Genomic DNA, 15,799 nt, shown 5'->3' with positions numbered 1-15,799 from the left:
TGGCAGTGGCGCCGCTGTTTGTTCAACAGACCTCCAGTTTTAAACAGTTCACAAAAAGTTCATGGGGCAGCTAAAGATTATAAGTGTGTGTGTGGGTGTGTGTGTAGTCAGCAGGATCCAGTACTGAGCCTTGCCCCTCCTCCTCTTGTTTCTTCACGGCCAGCCCCCCGCCCCGCCCCCACTCCCGTGACACTGGACCACGCTCGGGGCCTCAACCCTCCATCTGACCCTGTGCACGTAAGAACACTTCATCCTGACACTGGGTGTTATTTATCTGTGCGGCGTTAATATTGAAAACCCCACCAGACAAGACCTGGAAGGGCGGGGAGAGGCTTTGAAAGCAGCCCGTGGTCCCAGGTGTCTCTAAACTGCATTCCCCTCTCATGCTAAGTCCAGGCCGCCCTTTCTAAAGAAAAGCCCTTTCAAGGGAAGGGGGCTGCTGGCCCTTTTTGAGGGGAGGGGAGAGGGCTCAGTAGGATGATTGTGGCAGCGGCCTTTCTGTTTCCTCAGTCAGGTGCTCAGAGGTCCTTGTCCCAAGGTGACAACTAAAGGAGACATGTAAGAGGCAGCTTGTGTAAGTTTTGAAGACTGGAGCACCAGAAGATTGGGGCTTCGAGGGCACACATGCTTCGTCCCTCATCCTTTTCTTAAGGGTTTGGTGGAGTGACCCTTTGGCTTCTGGTATAATGTCCAAATTTCATCATGACACCCAGCCAGGGGGTGGCATGGTGTGGTCCTCCCACTGCAGCCACGGCCAGGACACTTGCACCGAGGAATGTTGCTCCTCCACCTTTTAGATGAGGCTTCCCTGGACATCTTCCTTTTGGTCTTCCTTTTGTTAGAAGGGGCTGCAGGGGTTAGGGAGGGGAAACTTTGTTGAACGTGCCTTCTGGTCGGCCCTGCACTAGTGGTGGCCTGCCCCCAACTTGATTTGTATGTTCGAAACACGGAAGAACAGCCCGTGAGCCCCGCACAGAACCTTCCTTGATGCCCAAGTCCATCTGAGTCCACCTTTTCGGGGCACTGTGGCCAGCCACTGGAAATGCCCCAGTCTGTCTGAAGAAAGGGACGCTTCCTAAAGAAATAGCTTCTCTAAAATCCCACCAGGCCGGACACAACTGGGAGATCCCTGCCTCTCCTCCAGCTTCATCGTTGAGCTCTAACTCCGCGCCGTGTGTCTGCGGCGTGGGGCTCTTGATGAACAGACGGTGTTCTCTTCTGTATAGGGGCCGACGGGGATGCTGGTGGACAAAAGCCTGTGTTAGGACAAAGAAATGCAGAGGGATAGCCTGGCTGGCTTTGGGATTCATAACATATCTTTGGGATCATAACATATCTAACAAGATATAGCAATCTTTTTTGATTTTTTTGAAGTTTAAACAAATAGTGTACTCTGCATGAATTTTGTCTTTCAACTGAATCATTCTAATGTGGAATTTATGATGCTATAGTACTAGTTTACAAAGAAAGTGGAGTAGGCTTCACATATCTCCATATCTTATATTGATGGCACTTAAATTCTAATACCAAACTGTTATTGTTTCATAAACTAGGAGAAAATTGAGCTGATAACGAGCAGGAGAAGCTGGCAGAAACAATAGATTTTCTACTCTTTCTTTCTATTGTGTGTAAGCCTAGTTACCCTAGTTGACCAGTTAATGACAACACATAATGAAATTTTCCTGGCTGCTAATTAATTAGCTCTAATTTCACTAGTTTTGTTACTGGTAAGGCTTCCACTAATTCTATGTGTGAATGTCTTCTTACCCTACTCATCCTATTTTCCTCTTTGAGCTTCCTCAAATGTAGAGAACCCATTTGATTGACTTAAGAGTCAGAAGAGACTTACAATCAGAGAAAAAGCAAAAAAGAATGACTATAATGCCAACTAGTATAACTATTAATTAGAACTTATGTTTTGAGGATTTTCAGACAGAAGAGGGGTAGAAATGATAATAGTTTAGTTTTAGGAAAGCTGTAGTACACAAATAGAACCCCAAATCACACCACAGATAATTTTCCAGGAATTTAATATATCTGATATACACTCAATTTGTGCCCATGAATGGTGAGCAACTGGAAGTAAAGGAGAATCACATAGTTACATTTCTGGACAAATCAGGTTATCAGAATGATGCAATAATGACAGTTTACCTCAGTCACTTCTTAGGCTTTCTTATTTACTATGCTAAATGTTAAATGAGATTCCTGAGTAAAAGCATTACAATGACTTCAGCATTGTGGGACATGAAACACAGTGAGAACTCAGAGCAGGGAAGGAAATAAGTCAGGTAAGCAGGAAAAAGAATTGAAAGAGCTGAAAGATGTATTACTTGGCTGTCAGGTGTTAGGAGAGTTTATTTGTGCTGCTTCTTAATCTTCATAACGCTCTTGTCAGAATGGTAGTAACATACCCATTTTTTTAGATGAGCGACCTTTAACTGTAGGTTGCACTTGATTGTCTGCCAGGTTTTCAAGTCTGTGATGGGGACAGTAATGTCAGAAATTTCAATCCCAGTCAAATCAAGAGCTGGTAGAAACACCATTAAGGAAGTGCATAGTTTTGACCCAAATTTAACCACATTAAAATGTTGTCCTTTCTTCTCCAGGATGATAGTCTGTATTTCAAGAAGAATTCTAATTCTTGCCCCATAACAATTTCTCTGAGTTCTTTGTGCCAACTAAAGCCTTTGATTGATTTTCGTATTAGCAAAGCCCTGGAATTCTATGCAAAATGCTATGAATAGTTATCTACCTATCTAATTATTTTTAGCAAAAGGATGCAGAGCCGTTATCAGATTCTCAAAACTCAATCAGATTATCTAACAGTGTACATTAAATGAGGTAATGAATGCCCTTTCTGGATCCAAACATTATAATATTTTTAATCCTTACCGTGGTGCCTGAAATGTCTATTACCTCTAATTATCAGTAAGGGAACTGAGGCGTCGTAAAGTCTAAGTAAGTGAGAGGTCTGGAATTCAAATCCAGGTCAGTTTCAGTCTTGAACACCCCTAATTCTGTAGCCTACACTGCATTCTATACTCTTACTGTAGATAATCAATAAATGTTCATTTATTTCCTTTACCCCAGTTGGGGACAAAGAACATGGGTGTGTGAAAGAAAGTACAGATCAGTTTTAATGTAAATGATATAATAATAATGCTAGTCAGCAGTTATGGAATATTCATATTGTGCTAGGAGTTGACCATTAAGTACTTTACAGGCATTCTTTTATTTAAAATCTCATATATATAATACCTACCTTAGGAAGTAGGTAATATAAATGTTGCCAAGGTGATTGAAATAACGTGGTCACGTACAGGCAATGAAACTGGGAAAGAGTTTTCTGGGCTGATGGTTGAATTTTGGCCAAGACATTAAGGGGAGAAGGGATGAGCACTGGTGGGGAGACTGAAAACTTATTCATCGTAGGGAGAAAGCACTGGTGGAAGCATTGTACTGCTTGCTTAAGAACTGTTACCCTCATAACCCCAAAACTGAGGTTTTGCTGAAAGCTGAAGGCAGATTTCTTGCAGTGTGAAAAAGAATTTACTGATATCTCTTCATCTCTTCACGTTTGAACACGACTGTTTTGCAGATTGGTTGAAATGACTCAAGTTCTCTTTCAGATCTGGACTAAATGTCTGTATCACAGCATCAGGGCCTATGAAGCAGTATTTGCAAGCCCATACTCACCTCCCCCCTTTTTAGTGTTTTGCACTCTGGAAAAGCAAACAACAGCAACAACAATATCTTACTTCCTTTTATCTATAGTTATTAATCTTGTCAAGAAACCCAATTTGATATATTTATGCTAAAATATAAATGAGATTTTTCCAGTTTTATTGAGATTGAATTGATATATAATATTCTATCTGTCCAAGGTGTACAATGTGATGATTGATATATATATATATATATATATATATAGTGTGAAATGACAACCACAGTAAGTTTAGTTAACCTTAATTCACATAATTACAAATTTTATTTTTGTGATGAGAACTTTCAAGATCTACTCTCTTAGAAACATTCAAACGTAAAATACGGTATTGTTAACTGTAGTGACCAAGCTGTACATGACATCACCATTACTCACTTATCTTATAACTAGAAGTTTTTATCTTTTGATCATCTTCACTCATTTTCCTCACCTCCAACCCCCAGCTCTGGCAACCATCATTCCATCCTTTCTATCATGAGTTCAGTACTTTAGATTTCACATATGAGATCCTAAAGTATTTATCTTTCTCTGTCTGACATTTCATTTAGCATAATGCCTCCTAAATCCACCCATGTGGTGACAAATAGCCAGATTTCCTTCTTTATCATGGCTGAATAATAGTAGGTTGTATGCACCCCATTGTCTTCATCCATTCATCCACAAAAAAACACTGAGGATGTTTCCATGTCTTGGCTACTGTATTGGGTTGGCCAGAAAGTTCATACAGTTAATGAATACACTGTTCAATAAAACTAGGTAAAAATGAAAATTGTGTCTTTTATTTTTACTTCAAATAAATCTTTGACAAAGCCAGCTAGGCATCCCTTTGAGTAATGACTTATATCATGTTGAAATATTTTAAACATATGAACAGTAATAGCTTAAATGACAAATGTTACTAATATTGACACAATTGATCAAGGAGAATATGTTAGAATATGTTAAAATGCAGATGGACAGTGAAAGAACAAATATAACTTTTAACTAAATATTGTCTTGATATTTAGACCATTGGTTAAGAACATGATAACAGGTTTCATCCATTTCAAGAAAGCAGAATATTTGCAGATCACTTAACATTTACTAGGTATGTTAGTCTGGAAGGATATATTTCATTTACATGTGTCATTTAATTTAACCCCATCCCTCTGTAATAGATAGTGTTATCCCTATTTGCAGATAGGAAACAGACTCAGAAAGATTAAGAATGTTACCTAATTCTAGTAAGTAGCCAAACCTAAACTGATCTAATTCCGGGGCAAAGCTCCTTCTGACACATCAGTGTGGGTCTTTATCTCTTTGAGAATTGTTGAACATTAAAAACCTTCTTCCAGGTAAATGCATAAAGAAACAACATGAGCAATGATATAACAATACAAGTCTCACTAAATAATTAGTGTGTTTGGCCTTGCTTTTGCTGATAGATCTTTTGCAAAATTGCTTTTCTCTGAGATAGTGGACTTCAAATATTTTCTTTGAAGACTTTCCTAAATTATACCTATCAGAAAGCTACTTTGCTTTAAGGCTAAAGAAAAATGAAAGCTTACTTAACTACACTTAGGTGCCAGAGTCATACTATGAACTCTACACCTGCCAGGATTCACGCTAAGATAGGGTGGCTCCACAAACTGTCCATAGTACTGTGATTTCTTTCTGATATTTTGAAGTAGAAATAATTTAATAACTATTCACAAAAGAGAGAAACACTGTTTCTTGGTCCTCAATATCATACTGCTGTAGGCTAATTCTCTCTTGTTACCCCTTAGTATAGAGAGTGTGTTTTGGGGACCCTCCTTCACGATCTTCTCCATTGCAAGAGCATCTTACATAAATCCAGGACTTCTCAAGCAGCCAGTTTTGCCAGATGGTCTTAGGGTTGGTTGTACCCATATATGGATAATCCTGAACTTCTCAAGTAAGGTCCTTATAGAGCATAATGGCTAAGAGAATTGGTGCTGATACCAGACCTGAGTCCAAATACTGCCTATGCCCCTAACTAGCTGTGTAACCTTGGAGAAGTAACTTAAGCCCCTTAAACGGATTAGATTTCTCACCCGGAAAATGGTATAATAAATGCATCTACCCTATATGGTCAGTGTGTAAATTAATCTAACTTGAGATGGTGCATGTTAAGCATTAGCACAGTGCCTGTCTCTTATTAGGAATACCTGCTTTTATTATTAATTATTCTCTGTATTCCCAGGTTCAGCAAGGTGCCTAACATATAATAGTTGTTCAGCAAATATTTACTGGATTGAACGAGCTCTGAAATTTAAGCATTGGGTCAACAGCAAAGTAGTCACCCCACCATCATTTCTCCCACAGAAAGGGAGAATAGATGGAAGCCAGCCATCATACTTTCTTTTCTTATTCTAAACTTCCCATCCAGGCCCAGCAATAAAATAATCTTCCTGAACCCCAACAATTTCGAGAATTTTCCAAATCACTATTTGAAAATAGTTGGGTTTCCCTAATCTAATATGCCCCAGGACCCCAAGGTCACCAAGCTTATATTAATGAAGTCTAGTTAAGAGAAATGATTACAGTTAGTAAACCAACTACTTATGAGCTCATTGGGCTTTTTAAAATTTACTATCTGCACTTGATAGAGACACAAGTAGTTTGCTTTTGTAGGACACTCAACAGTCAAAGTAGTCTTTTAAAAAGCACAAATCAGATGCTATTATTGCACTGCTTCTAACCTCTAAAGGCTGTCTATTGTAAAGAGATTAAAATTTCAACTACTTAGCCAGGCTCACAGGGACCATGTGGTCTGGTCACTTACTACATCTTTCCCTGACCTTCATGGGGTTCGAGGCACAGTTATCTTTTTCAGTCCCTCAGATGCAACAAGCTCTACTTCTTGCTCTCCCAGCTTTAGATTGGCTAATCCTTCTACCCAGACCAATTTCCCTCTGATCACTAAGGCCTCGGTTCAAACGCCACCACTACTATCTTGACCAAAGAGACCTGCCTCCTCACTGCCTCTCCGTCCCATTGTCCAGTCGTATTTCTGTCGCTGTACAAAATTTATTTACATGTTGACTCTGTCTTCCTCCACCACTGGACATTTGCTTAAGAGCAAGGACTTTGTAATTTTTTGCTCACCACTGAATCTTCCAAGGCTTGCAGCAGACACTGGCACATAGAAGGTGTGTAGGAAATGTGTGTCTAATAAATGAATAAATATGTGAATGGAAGAAAACTGTAAAACACTAACACAAGAATATTCTTCTTTCAAAAGAATAATGAAAAATAATTTCATTCAATAAGAATTATTCTTAGTTACTGATACATGACTTAGTAGTTCCCATTCAATTTAAAATGTTCCATTTTTTTCTGATACTTCACAAGTCATTAATTAAATGTTGCTCACATTTAAGGCCAATCTGTGAGACATTATTTAACTTGTCCAGCATTAACCCAGCATTAACTTAGGTGGGGCTCCACCAAGTACTGATCATGTGACCTTGGCCTTTCATTGCCTCAGTTTTCTCATTTGTAACATGGGTATAATAATAGGCTTATTTCATAGGCCTATGAGGAGGAAAACCTCATATATATATATATATATATATGTGTGTGTGTATATATATATATGTATTTAAACAGTGTCTTAGAATAGTGTCTGGCACATGATAAGCTTTATAGAGTATTGACTGCTGCTACTAGTACTGTTATTATGAGAACTAACTGTTGAGAATAATCCTTCATATAGTGGTTTATTCCACTGAAGATAAAGGAAACTAATAGAATATTAGAAATCTGATTAAATACAGAAAGCCAGTAAAATATACCAAGACAGAAGATGATGAGAGTGTAAAAGCATAGAAGAAAAAAAAACGGTTTTTGTTTTTCTTTTTCTTTTGTAAAGAAGGAAAAAGCCTAGAAATAGGACAAAAACTATTCATTGGCTATACTGACATGGAGATCGCTGGTGACCTTCATAAGTAAAATTTCAGGACAGTGGGCAAAGAGCTTACGGTGAGAGAAGTCAGATGGATGTAAATTCTAGAGTAAATGGGACGTGAGGACATGGAAACAGTATATGAAGATAACAATTTTGAAAAGTTCAGACAGGAATTGGCTAAAGAAGATATGCAGGGATTAGGGGAGGAGGGAGGCTTTCATGTTACACGTATAGTTTTTAACATTTTAAGTTGGAGTTACTAGTCTAGAATGAGGTTGAATTTTGGCAAGAATCATTCCTAAGGAGTAGATGGGTTGTAGAAAATGCAGTGCTGTGAAGTACTTGAGAAGATGAGAGAAAATGAAATGCTATCTGTAGCGCACATGGCCTTTTAACTTTCACTCGTGTAGTAAAAGGGAATACAAAGATCAACGCAAATGCTAATGAATTAATGGATTTGGCAGTGGACTATTTACTGACTTCTGAGTTCTTAATGAGCTATGAAGCACCTCACCAGCTCAGAATGAAGGAAGTAGAGAGGATGGAGGGACATTTGAGGAGGGCAGGTAAAGCTTCTCAAAAAATAGTCCTTAAGGAGAATTAGAAAGAACGTACTGTAAGTCAGAGCAGTATTTCCAGTCTTGAAAATCCATTTGAAGTTGGTGATTATTAATTTATTGGAATACCAATTTGCCCTGCCACATGATTTTTCTCCAGCTACCTGGATATAAGTTACACAGAGGCAGAAAAGAGTGAGAGATAACAATCGAGGGAAAATACAATTAGTATTTTTTTCCACTTCCCCGCTCCAATTCTGGGGAGCCTTCCCGGACATGGCCGCCCTCCCAGCCTCCAGCAGCACTCTGTTATCAAAGAATTCAAAGAAATGGAACATAGGTTTCCAACTTATTAATTTAGCAAAATCAAAAATTATATATAATGTCTTCTGTTGGCAAAGTTTCTTGCAATATAATTTGGTTCCATCTTTTGACAAGTAATTTGGCAATGTCTAGCAAGATAAAAATGTTAATAGCTTTTTACACATTAATTCTAATTCTGGAAGCTTATGCCAATAAATAATTTATAATCCAGAAAATTATTATATAAAGATGCTCATTGTTATGTCATTTGTAATAACAAAAAATTGGAAACACCTTTAATTGTTAACAGTAGGAAAACAGTTTAGGAAATTATATCCACTTAGTAGAAAATTACACAGTTACTATATTATAATTACAAGATGATGGAGCAAAATAGAATAATGCTTAATAAAGAAAGAATGAAGAAAGCTGACCTAAATTTGTGTCTTCCTTATGACAGTAATTATGTAAACATATTTATTAAAACTTAAAACCAAAGTAAAGTTTTAAAAGCTCTGTACCAGTAATGGGGATTTTATGTTTGTTTCAAAATATTTTTTAACATAACTCTTATAATTATATTTTTTCTACTCCTTTTCTTAAGAATTTCTGATTATTACCTCATTTTTCATTTCATAGTTTCAAATAAAGTCAGCAATTTTATCATCAGAGAAGATTAGACTTATTTGACAGTTCATAATTCCAAGTTTTTTGGTATAAAAAGACCATATACACTTGTAGGTACTTTCAAAAAATAAGATTTTGAGAATTTTTTTTTTTTTTTTTGCTTAGTCTTTCCTAGTATGGAGATTAAGCAAACTACCTAAAATTGCCAGCCATTCTTTTTTCGTTTTTCTCATTTTATTTACAGAAATGATAACAAATGAGTCTGCAGTTGCCTCTGCCAATTTCTTAAATCCTCTATTATCCACATTATGAAATCATACTAATATGAATGCTTCCAGTATTTTCAGAGCTCTTTAGTTATTATACTTTAGCATTCTGTATGAAGTATCTTATGTAAGTGTAAAATTTAGACTCAACTTCTGGAAGCTTTTGATTTCTTGGTTCAAAAGTGAGAGATCCTTAGTTCAGCCATATGATTAACAATTACTTGTATAGTAGGAATCTCCTAAATTATTGTTTTATGGATACCTGGCAGTTTTCTTGCCATTTCTCAGAAGTTCTCTATTAAACACATTCTCTCTCTCTCTCTCTCTCTCTCTCTCTCTCTCATACACACACACACACACATTGTGATTAAAAGCACAGACTTTGGCATTATGAAGTCTAAGGTTCAATTTCTAGTTCTGTAGTTTCTGGGCCACCTCACTTTAGGCAAGTAACCTAATATCTCTTAACCTTGTTATTTTCATCTGTAAAATGGAGATTACAATTATATCCGACAATGCTCAAAACATCCGTAATGATTTTAGAGTTTCAGAGTCAGGTACAAGCAGGCACTCAGTAAATGGCTAGTGCTTTTATTACTTTATTATTATTTAGGTCTTGATTTTCCTTGAGTCTGTGAGTCCCCATAATGAAATGTAATTTCCAGTAGATTGAGTAACACCTGTGTTCACCAAAAATTGTAACTGAGTTCATTACTTTCTGTGCAACCCAGATTAGTTTTCTGCCTTTTTTTCTGTGCTGTATGTAGGTGTTCAATCGATTTATTTAATAAATGTGTGAATGCATGCGTGCGTAGATGAATTTTTAAATGTTTCTTTTTGAGAAGGTAGAACAGATGTGACACAGTTGAACAGATAAGAAAATAGTCCATGGAAAAAATGGCAAAGTCACGTATGTGCCCAGGGCCAGCCTAAGGAGAATTACTTTTTTTTTTTTAAGGGGAAATGTGTTGAATAGCTTATTTTAATTATTTTTAAAAGTTAAGTACAGGGACTTCCCTGGCGGTCCAGTGGTTAAGACTTCGCCTTCCAATGCAGTGAGTGTGGGTTCAATCTCTAGTCGGGGAGCTATGGTCCCACATGCCTCACAGCCAAAAATCCAAAACATAAAACAGAAGCAGTATTGTAACAAATTCAATAAAGACTTTAAAAAGTGGTCCACATCAAAAAAAAAAGTTAAGTACAAAAATTTGCTGATGATTAACATATTTAGCACCAATAAAATAATGTGAGATTAACTGTACTAAAACAGAATGTTGAGCTACATTCACATTAAGTGACATTATATAGTCTAAATTTGTGGAAAACTTCTGAAATGGCTGATAAAAAGGAAGATGGTGAGTGATCTTTGAGCAGAAAAAGACAGAAAGAGAAATGGCCTTTTCTACATCCTATTGTGCCTCTAAGTAAAATGCTTGGTAATCTAGCTACAAAGCTATATGTCATTTGGCTTTAGGCACCTACTGTGATTTACCTTGTGAAGATCAGATTTTGCCATGGATAGGATCTGTAAAAGTATCACACATTCCAGTACCATTGGCAACCACAGCTACCAAAAACTCCAATTTAAATTGATGAACCTAATATCAGATGATAGTATCATTTCCTTGTGGGTGTTTTGGGAAAAGGTGGGTAGGAAATGTATAAAAGTGAATACTTTATCAACTGAAAAAACAATTCATCATTTTGAAAACATAAAATACATTAAAGTTGTTATAGCATCAGGCATTAATATTTCACTGTACTTTAGACATTGCCTATAATCAACATTTTCTGCTCTTTGAAACAAAATCATGCTTGTGGTATGCATTAATCATATAAAAGATTAAACACTGAAAAGAAATTCAGCCTTTAAAGACAATTTGCTTTGATTTATTCAGTGGGTTCTTCCAAAAAGTTTATACCAAGAATTATTGCTTGTTGCATTGGAGTTACAAATTCTTTCAGAGTTACTTAGTATTTTCTGTAATATCAGTATCAAGGAAGGTTAATCAAATTTATGTATTTATTAGGAAATACAGGCACATAATCATAAAACAAGAAAACACAGCCATTTTTATAGACTTTATTTTTTAGAAGTGTTTTAATTGTACAGAAAAATTGAGAAGATAGTATAAAGTGTTTCCATATACACTATACCCATTTCCCTCTATGATGATCCACTTACATTAGTATGTTACATTGTTACAATCAATTAACAAATATTGATACATTATCATTTACTATAGCCCATCCATTAGTCCAGTTCCTTAGTTTTTACCTAATGTCCTTTTTCTATTCCAGGATTTCATCCAAAACATCACATTACATTTAGTTGCCGTGTTTCCTTAGGCTCCTCTTGGGTTTGATAGCTTCTCAGATTTTCCTTGGATGACCTTGACAATTTTGAGTCGTTAGGTTTTTGTAGGATGCCCACTACTAGAATTTGTTTGATGCATTTTTCATGATAATATTGGGATTATGTGTTTTGAGGAGGAAGACCACAGAGTAGAAGGGTTATTTTGTCAGATCACATCAAGTGTACAAAGTATCAATATGCATTATGAATGCTGAGGTGGACCTTGATCACCAGGCTGAGGTAGTGTTTTTCAGGTTTCTCCATCGTAAGATTACTGTTTTCCCTTTTTCATACTGTACTTGTTTGGAAGGAAGTCAATATGCTCAGCCCACAACTAAGGAATAGGGAGTTATGCTTAAGATGGAGTACTACATAAACTATTTGGAATTCCTTTGCACTGGAGATTTATCTATTCTCCTGCGTTTATGTATCCAATTATTTATTTATATCAGAAGAACTCATGGATTTTTATTTTATACTTTGGGTTATAATCGAATTCTACTTTAGTTACTTTGTTCCTCAAATTGCTCTAGTCCTGACCCTTGTGAACTCTTTTCAGTTGGCTCTTGTGCCACTCTGAGGTATCCCCATCCTATATTTTTTTTGGAACTTCCTTACTTTCTGACACTATAAGATGGTCTTGCATATAAATCTTGTATATTTACTGCCCCAGTCCTAGAATCAGCTATTTCTTCAAGGATAACTAGGTCTTTTTAGTGGAGAACGGTATTAGACAGCAGGATCTGGGTGTGGGGTGTGCTAATTGCTGCTAGGATGTCATTGCTTCTAGATCTTCTCAGCTGACAGAGCAAAGAGATAATATGTGTGTACATTACCCATGTATATGCACATATCTGTAAGTATCTCTCTACATGACCATGTGTATTAAGGTAATATGAAGCAATATTAAGCTAAACATGAATGTATATTGATGTTTCCAACTTTAATCTGTTACCACATAGATCATCTTAGCCTCATCTCTTGCTTATCTTTAAATTTCAACTCCAGCAAAACACTTGGCTTTTAGAAGTATGAAAATCAAATTGTAGCAACTTTGGGAAGCCACATCATCTAGCAAAATAATTCTTAAAGGGCAAGGTGTATATCATCAAATTTTAATTTACAGTCAGCAGTACTTTTTAACATCAAAAGGCCTCCAGACCTCTGCTTCCAAGAAGATGAAGTAGCCCATTTCTCCCAGGTTCTCCCACTTAAAACTAAAACCCTGAACATAACAACAAACAAACAGGAAGACGCTGAAAGGTGGAAATGAGAAGGCAGACTTAACTAAGGACTTTGGGACTTGAGGAATGACATGGTGATGAGTCCCCTGTGTTTCCTGTTGCTTCCCATACATCCTGGAGAGGGTATTACAGGACCCCCAATCAATAACCACCAACAGAACAACAGACAAAAAAGCTTCAAAAAAACCCCTACAAAACCCTGTTCCCCCTAGCCAAAGTATGAGGAAAGGGGTTGCTAAAGACAGAAGACCATTTGGGCAATAATATACACACCACTCGAGCCAAGTGCCAGTGGAACATACACACTACTCGAGCCAAGTGCCAGTGGAATATTGCACCCATCCCCTACGTCCTGTTGTTTCAGTTGGGCCAAGGTAGGATTTGATCTTCCACACCACCCCACTCCTGCCTTCCAGAAGAGCCAGCGCTCTGATTCCCCACCAGGGTTGTTTCAGTGTGGTCCAGTGGTGAGCTGAGCTTCCAACCCTTTCCATGAGCAAACAGACTTTAAAAGGTGGTGCCTGACAGGCTAGTTAACACTGGGCTGCCCTCACACAGTCGTGGGGTCCACTGGTGGGACTTAGCATTCATCTCTGCTGACATCAATAAGAATAGGGTGTTACAGATTGGAGGGAGTAGGCACCCCACTAACCCCCAACACATGATGTCAGTGAGACCCACTGGGGTGCTGAATCCCCATAACCATCCTGAGGCAGTAAGACAGAATGAGATGGCACAAGCAGGGCTAGTTGGCACTTCTCTTCCTCTTACCCTGGTGTCAGTGGGGCCAGCAGGTAGCTGACCATCTACCCACACCCGGCATCAACAAGAAGGAATGAAGCGGGAGGAAGGACAGCAAACAGTTCACTTCTCCCCTCCCCTGGTGTCAAGAAAACTACTGGGGAGATGAACTTCCACTCCTACTAAAAGGCAACACAATGATATTAATGTTCCCACTTTTGGGGGGAAGGTGTCAGAAGGGCCATAGGCTAGCTGAACTTCTACTTGATCTCTCTGCAGTGAGACAATGTAAGTGCCCACTTTTGCTGGGGTATTGTCAGTAGGGCCCAATGGAAATCTGTACGTCACCCCCCAGTCCTCATACTACGCCTCAAATAGGATGACTTCCATCTAAAAAGTAATAATAAAATTAAATGGGATACAGAGTCATATAATAACTCCCAATGTTTAGAATACAATGGAAAAATACTCATGACACCAAGAACCAGGAAATCACAGAATAAATGAGAAAAGACAATAAACATACACCAACACTGAGATAAAATGTCTATTGATATGATCAGACAAGGATTTTAAATAAGCTGTCACTTAAATGCTTCAATTAGCAATTATGCGTTCCTTGACAGAAATGGGAAAAATAGAAAATGTAAACAAAAGACGAAGTTATAACAATAAAATCAAATGAGAACAGTAGAACTGAAAAATACAACAATGAAAAAACTTTGCTCAAGAGTAGAGTGGAGATTACAAAGCATAGAATCATGAACTTAGAAGAGATCAGTACAGTGTACCATATGTACAGAGAAAAATAGACTGAGGGGTAGAGATGGGAGAAAGAACAGGATCTCAAGAACGTGTAAATAGTAACAAAAGCACTAACGTTAATATCATCAAAGTTCCAGAATGAAAAAAGAGAGCAAGTAGGACTGACAAAGTATTCAAAGAAATCATGACTAAAAAGTTCCCAGTTTTTTAGAAGACGTAAACACAAATTCAAGAATCTGAACAAACTCAAAGAGGAAAAACGCAAAGATATCCTTGCCAAGACGCATCATAATTAAACTTCTGAAAAGTGGAGACAAAAAAAATCTCGCAAGTGGACAGGCAGAAACAATGCATCACTTATTGAGAAACACCAATTCCAACGACAGCATATTTCTTGTCTAAAACTCTGGAGTCAGAAGCATTGACATAACATTTTTCAAGTGCTCACAGAAAAGAACGCTCAGCCACAAATTCACACTTTTATCTCCACTTTCCTGTTTGACTTACATTAATGGATTACTAACTCATCTTTCTATATCCGGGACTGCCGTCACCCTTCTCCAAAAATCTAGTCACAGTATTTCCAGAGTGATCGTTCTGAAAATGAAACAAATGTGTCTTATAAAAATACCTGATTGTGTTATGAAAGTTGTCTCTCTTCTAAGTTACCAGTTAAAATCCTTCAGTGGATTCCCATCTTTCTGGGAGTAAAATCTCACATCCAAACTCTCTTTGTCCTTTTGGGCTGCTGTAAGATTATACTGCAGGTTGGGTGGCTCATAAACAACAGGCATTTTTTTCTCACAGTTCTGGAGGCTGCAAGTGCAAGAATAGGGTGCCAGTACGGTCAGATGAGGGCCCTCTTTTGAGTTCCAGACTTCTCACTGCAACCTCACACGGCAGAAGAGCTTCAGGAGCTCTGTGGGGTCTCCTGTGTAAGAGCACTAATACCGTAATCATTTCCCAAAGGCCCCACCTGCTAATACTATCACCTCCGGAAATTAAGATTGCAACGTATACATTTGGAGGGGAACACAAAGACTAGACCGTAGCACTTAGTGTACATGCAGGGACCATTCATGGTCTGGCTTCTACCACCCTCTCCATTGTCTTCTTTTCTTACACTCCAGTGAGCATTTCTTTTTTTTTTTTTTTTGCGGTACGCGGGCCTCTCACTGTTGTGGCCTCTCCCGTTCTGGAGCACAGGCTCCGAACGCGCAGGCTTAGTGGCCATGGCTCACAGGCCCAGCCGCTCTGTGGCATGTGGGATCTTCCCAGACCGGGGCACGAACCCGTGTCCCCT

The 15,799-nt window shown here is 38.0% G+C and overlaps 1 protein-coding gene across 1 annotated transcript in view; it reads left to right on the top strand.

Moving 5' to 3' along the window:
- The window catches only part of LOC308610713 (uncharacterized protein), a gene marked incomplete at its 5' end in the record, with an annotated part of 39,452 nt that extends 23,896 nt beyond the window's left edge, over window positions 1-15,556 (top strand). The window contains one exon of the mRNA XM_081259753.1: window positions 15,304-15,556. Coding sequence (XP_081115879.1) covers window positions 15,304-15,541 — 238 coding nt within the window. The 3' untranslated portion in view covers window positions 15,542-15,556. The remainder of the gene's footprint in view (window positions 1-15,303) is intronic.
- Window positions 15,557-15,799: the final 243 nt, after the last annotated feature.

This window comes from Mesoplodon bidens, assembly GCF_964165515.1.
Source record: "Mesoplodon bidens genome assembly, contig: HAP1_SCAFFOLD_634, whole genome shotgun sequence".
NCBI lineage: Eukaryota > Metazoa > Chordata > Mammalia > Artiodactyla > Ziphiidae > Mesoplodon > Mesoplodon bidens.
The sequence above is the reverse complement of the archived record's forward strand: the minus strand, read 5'-3'. Positions and strand labels throughout refer to the sequence as shown.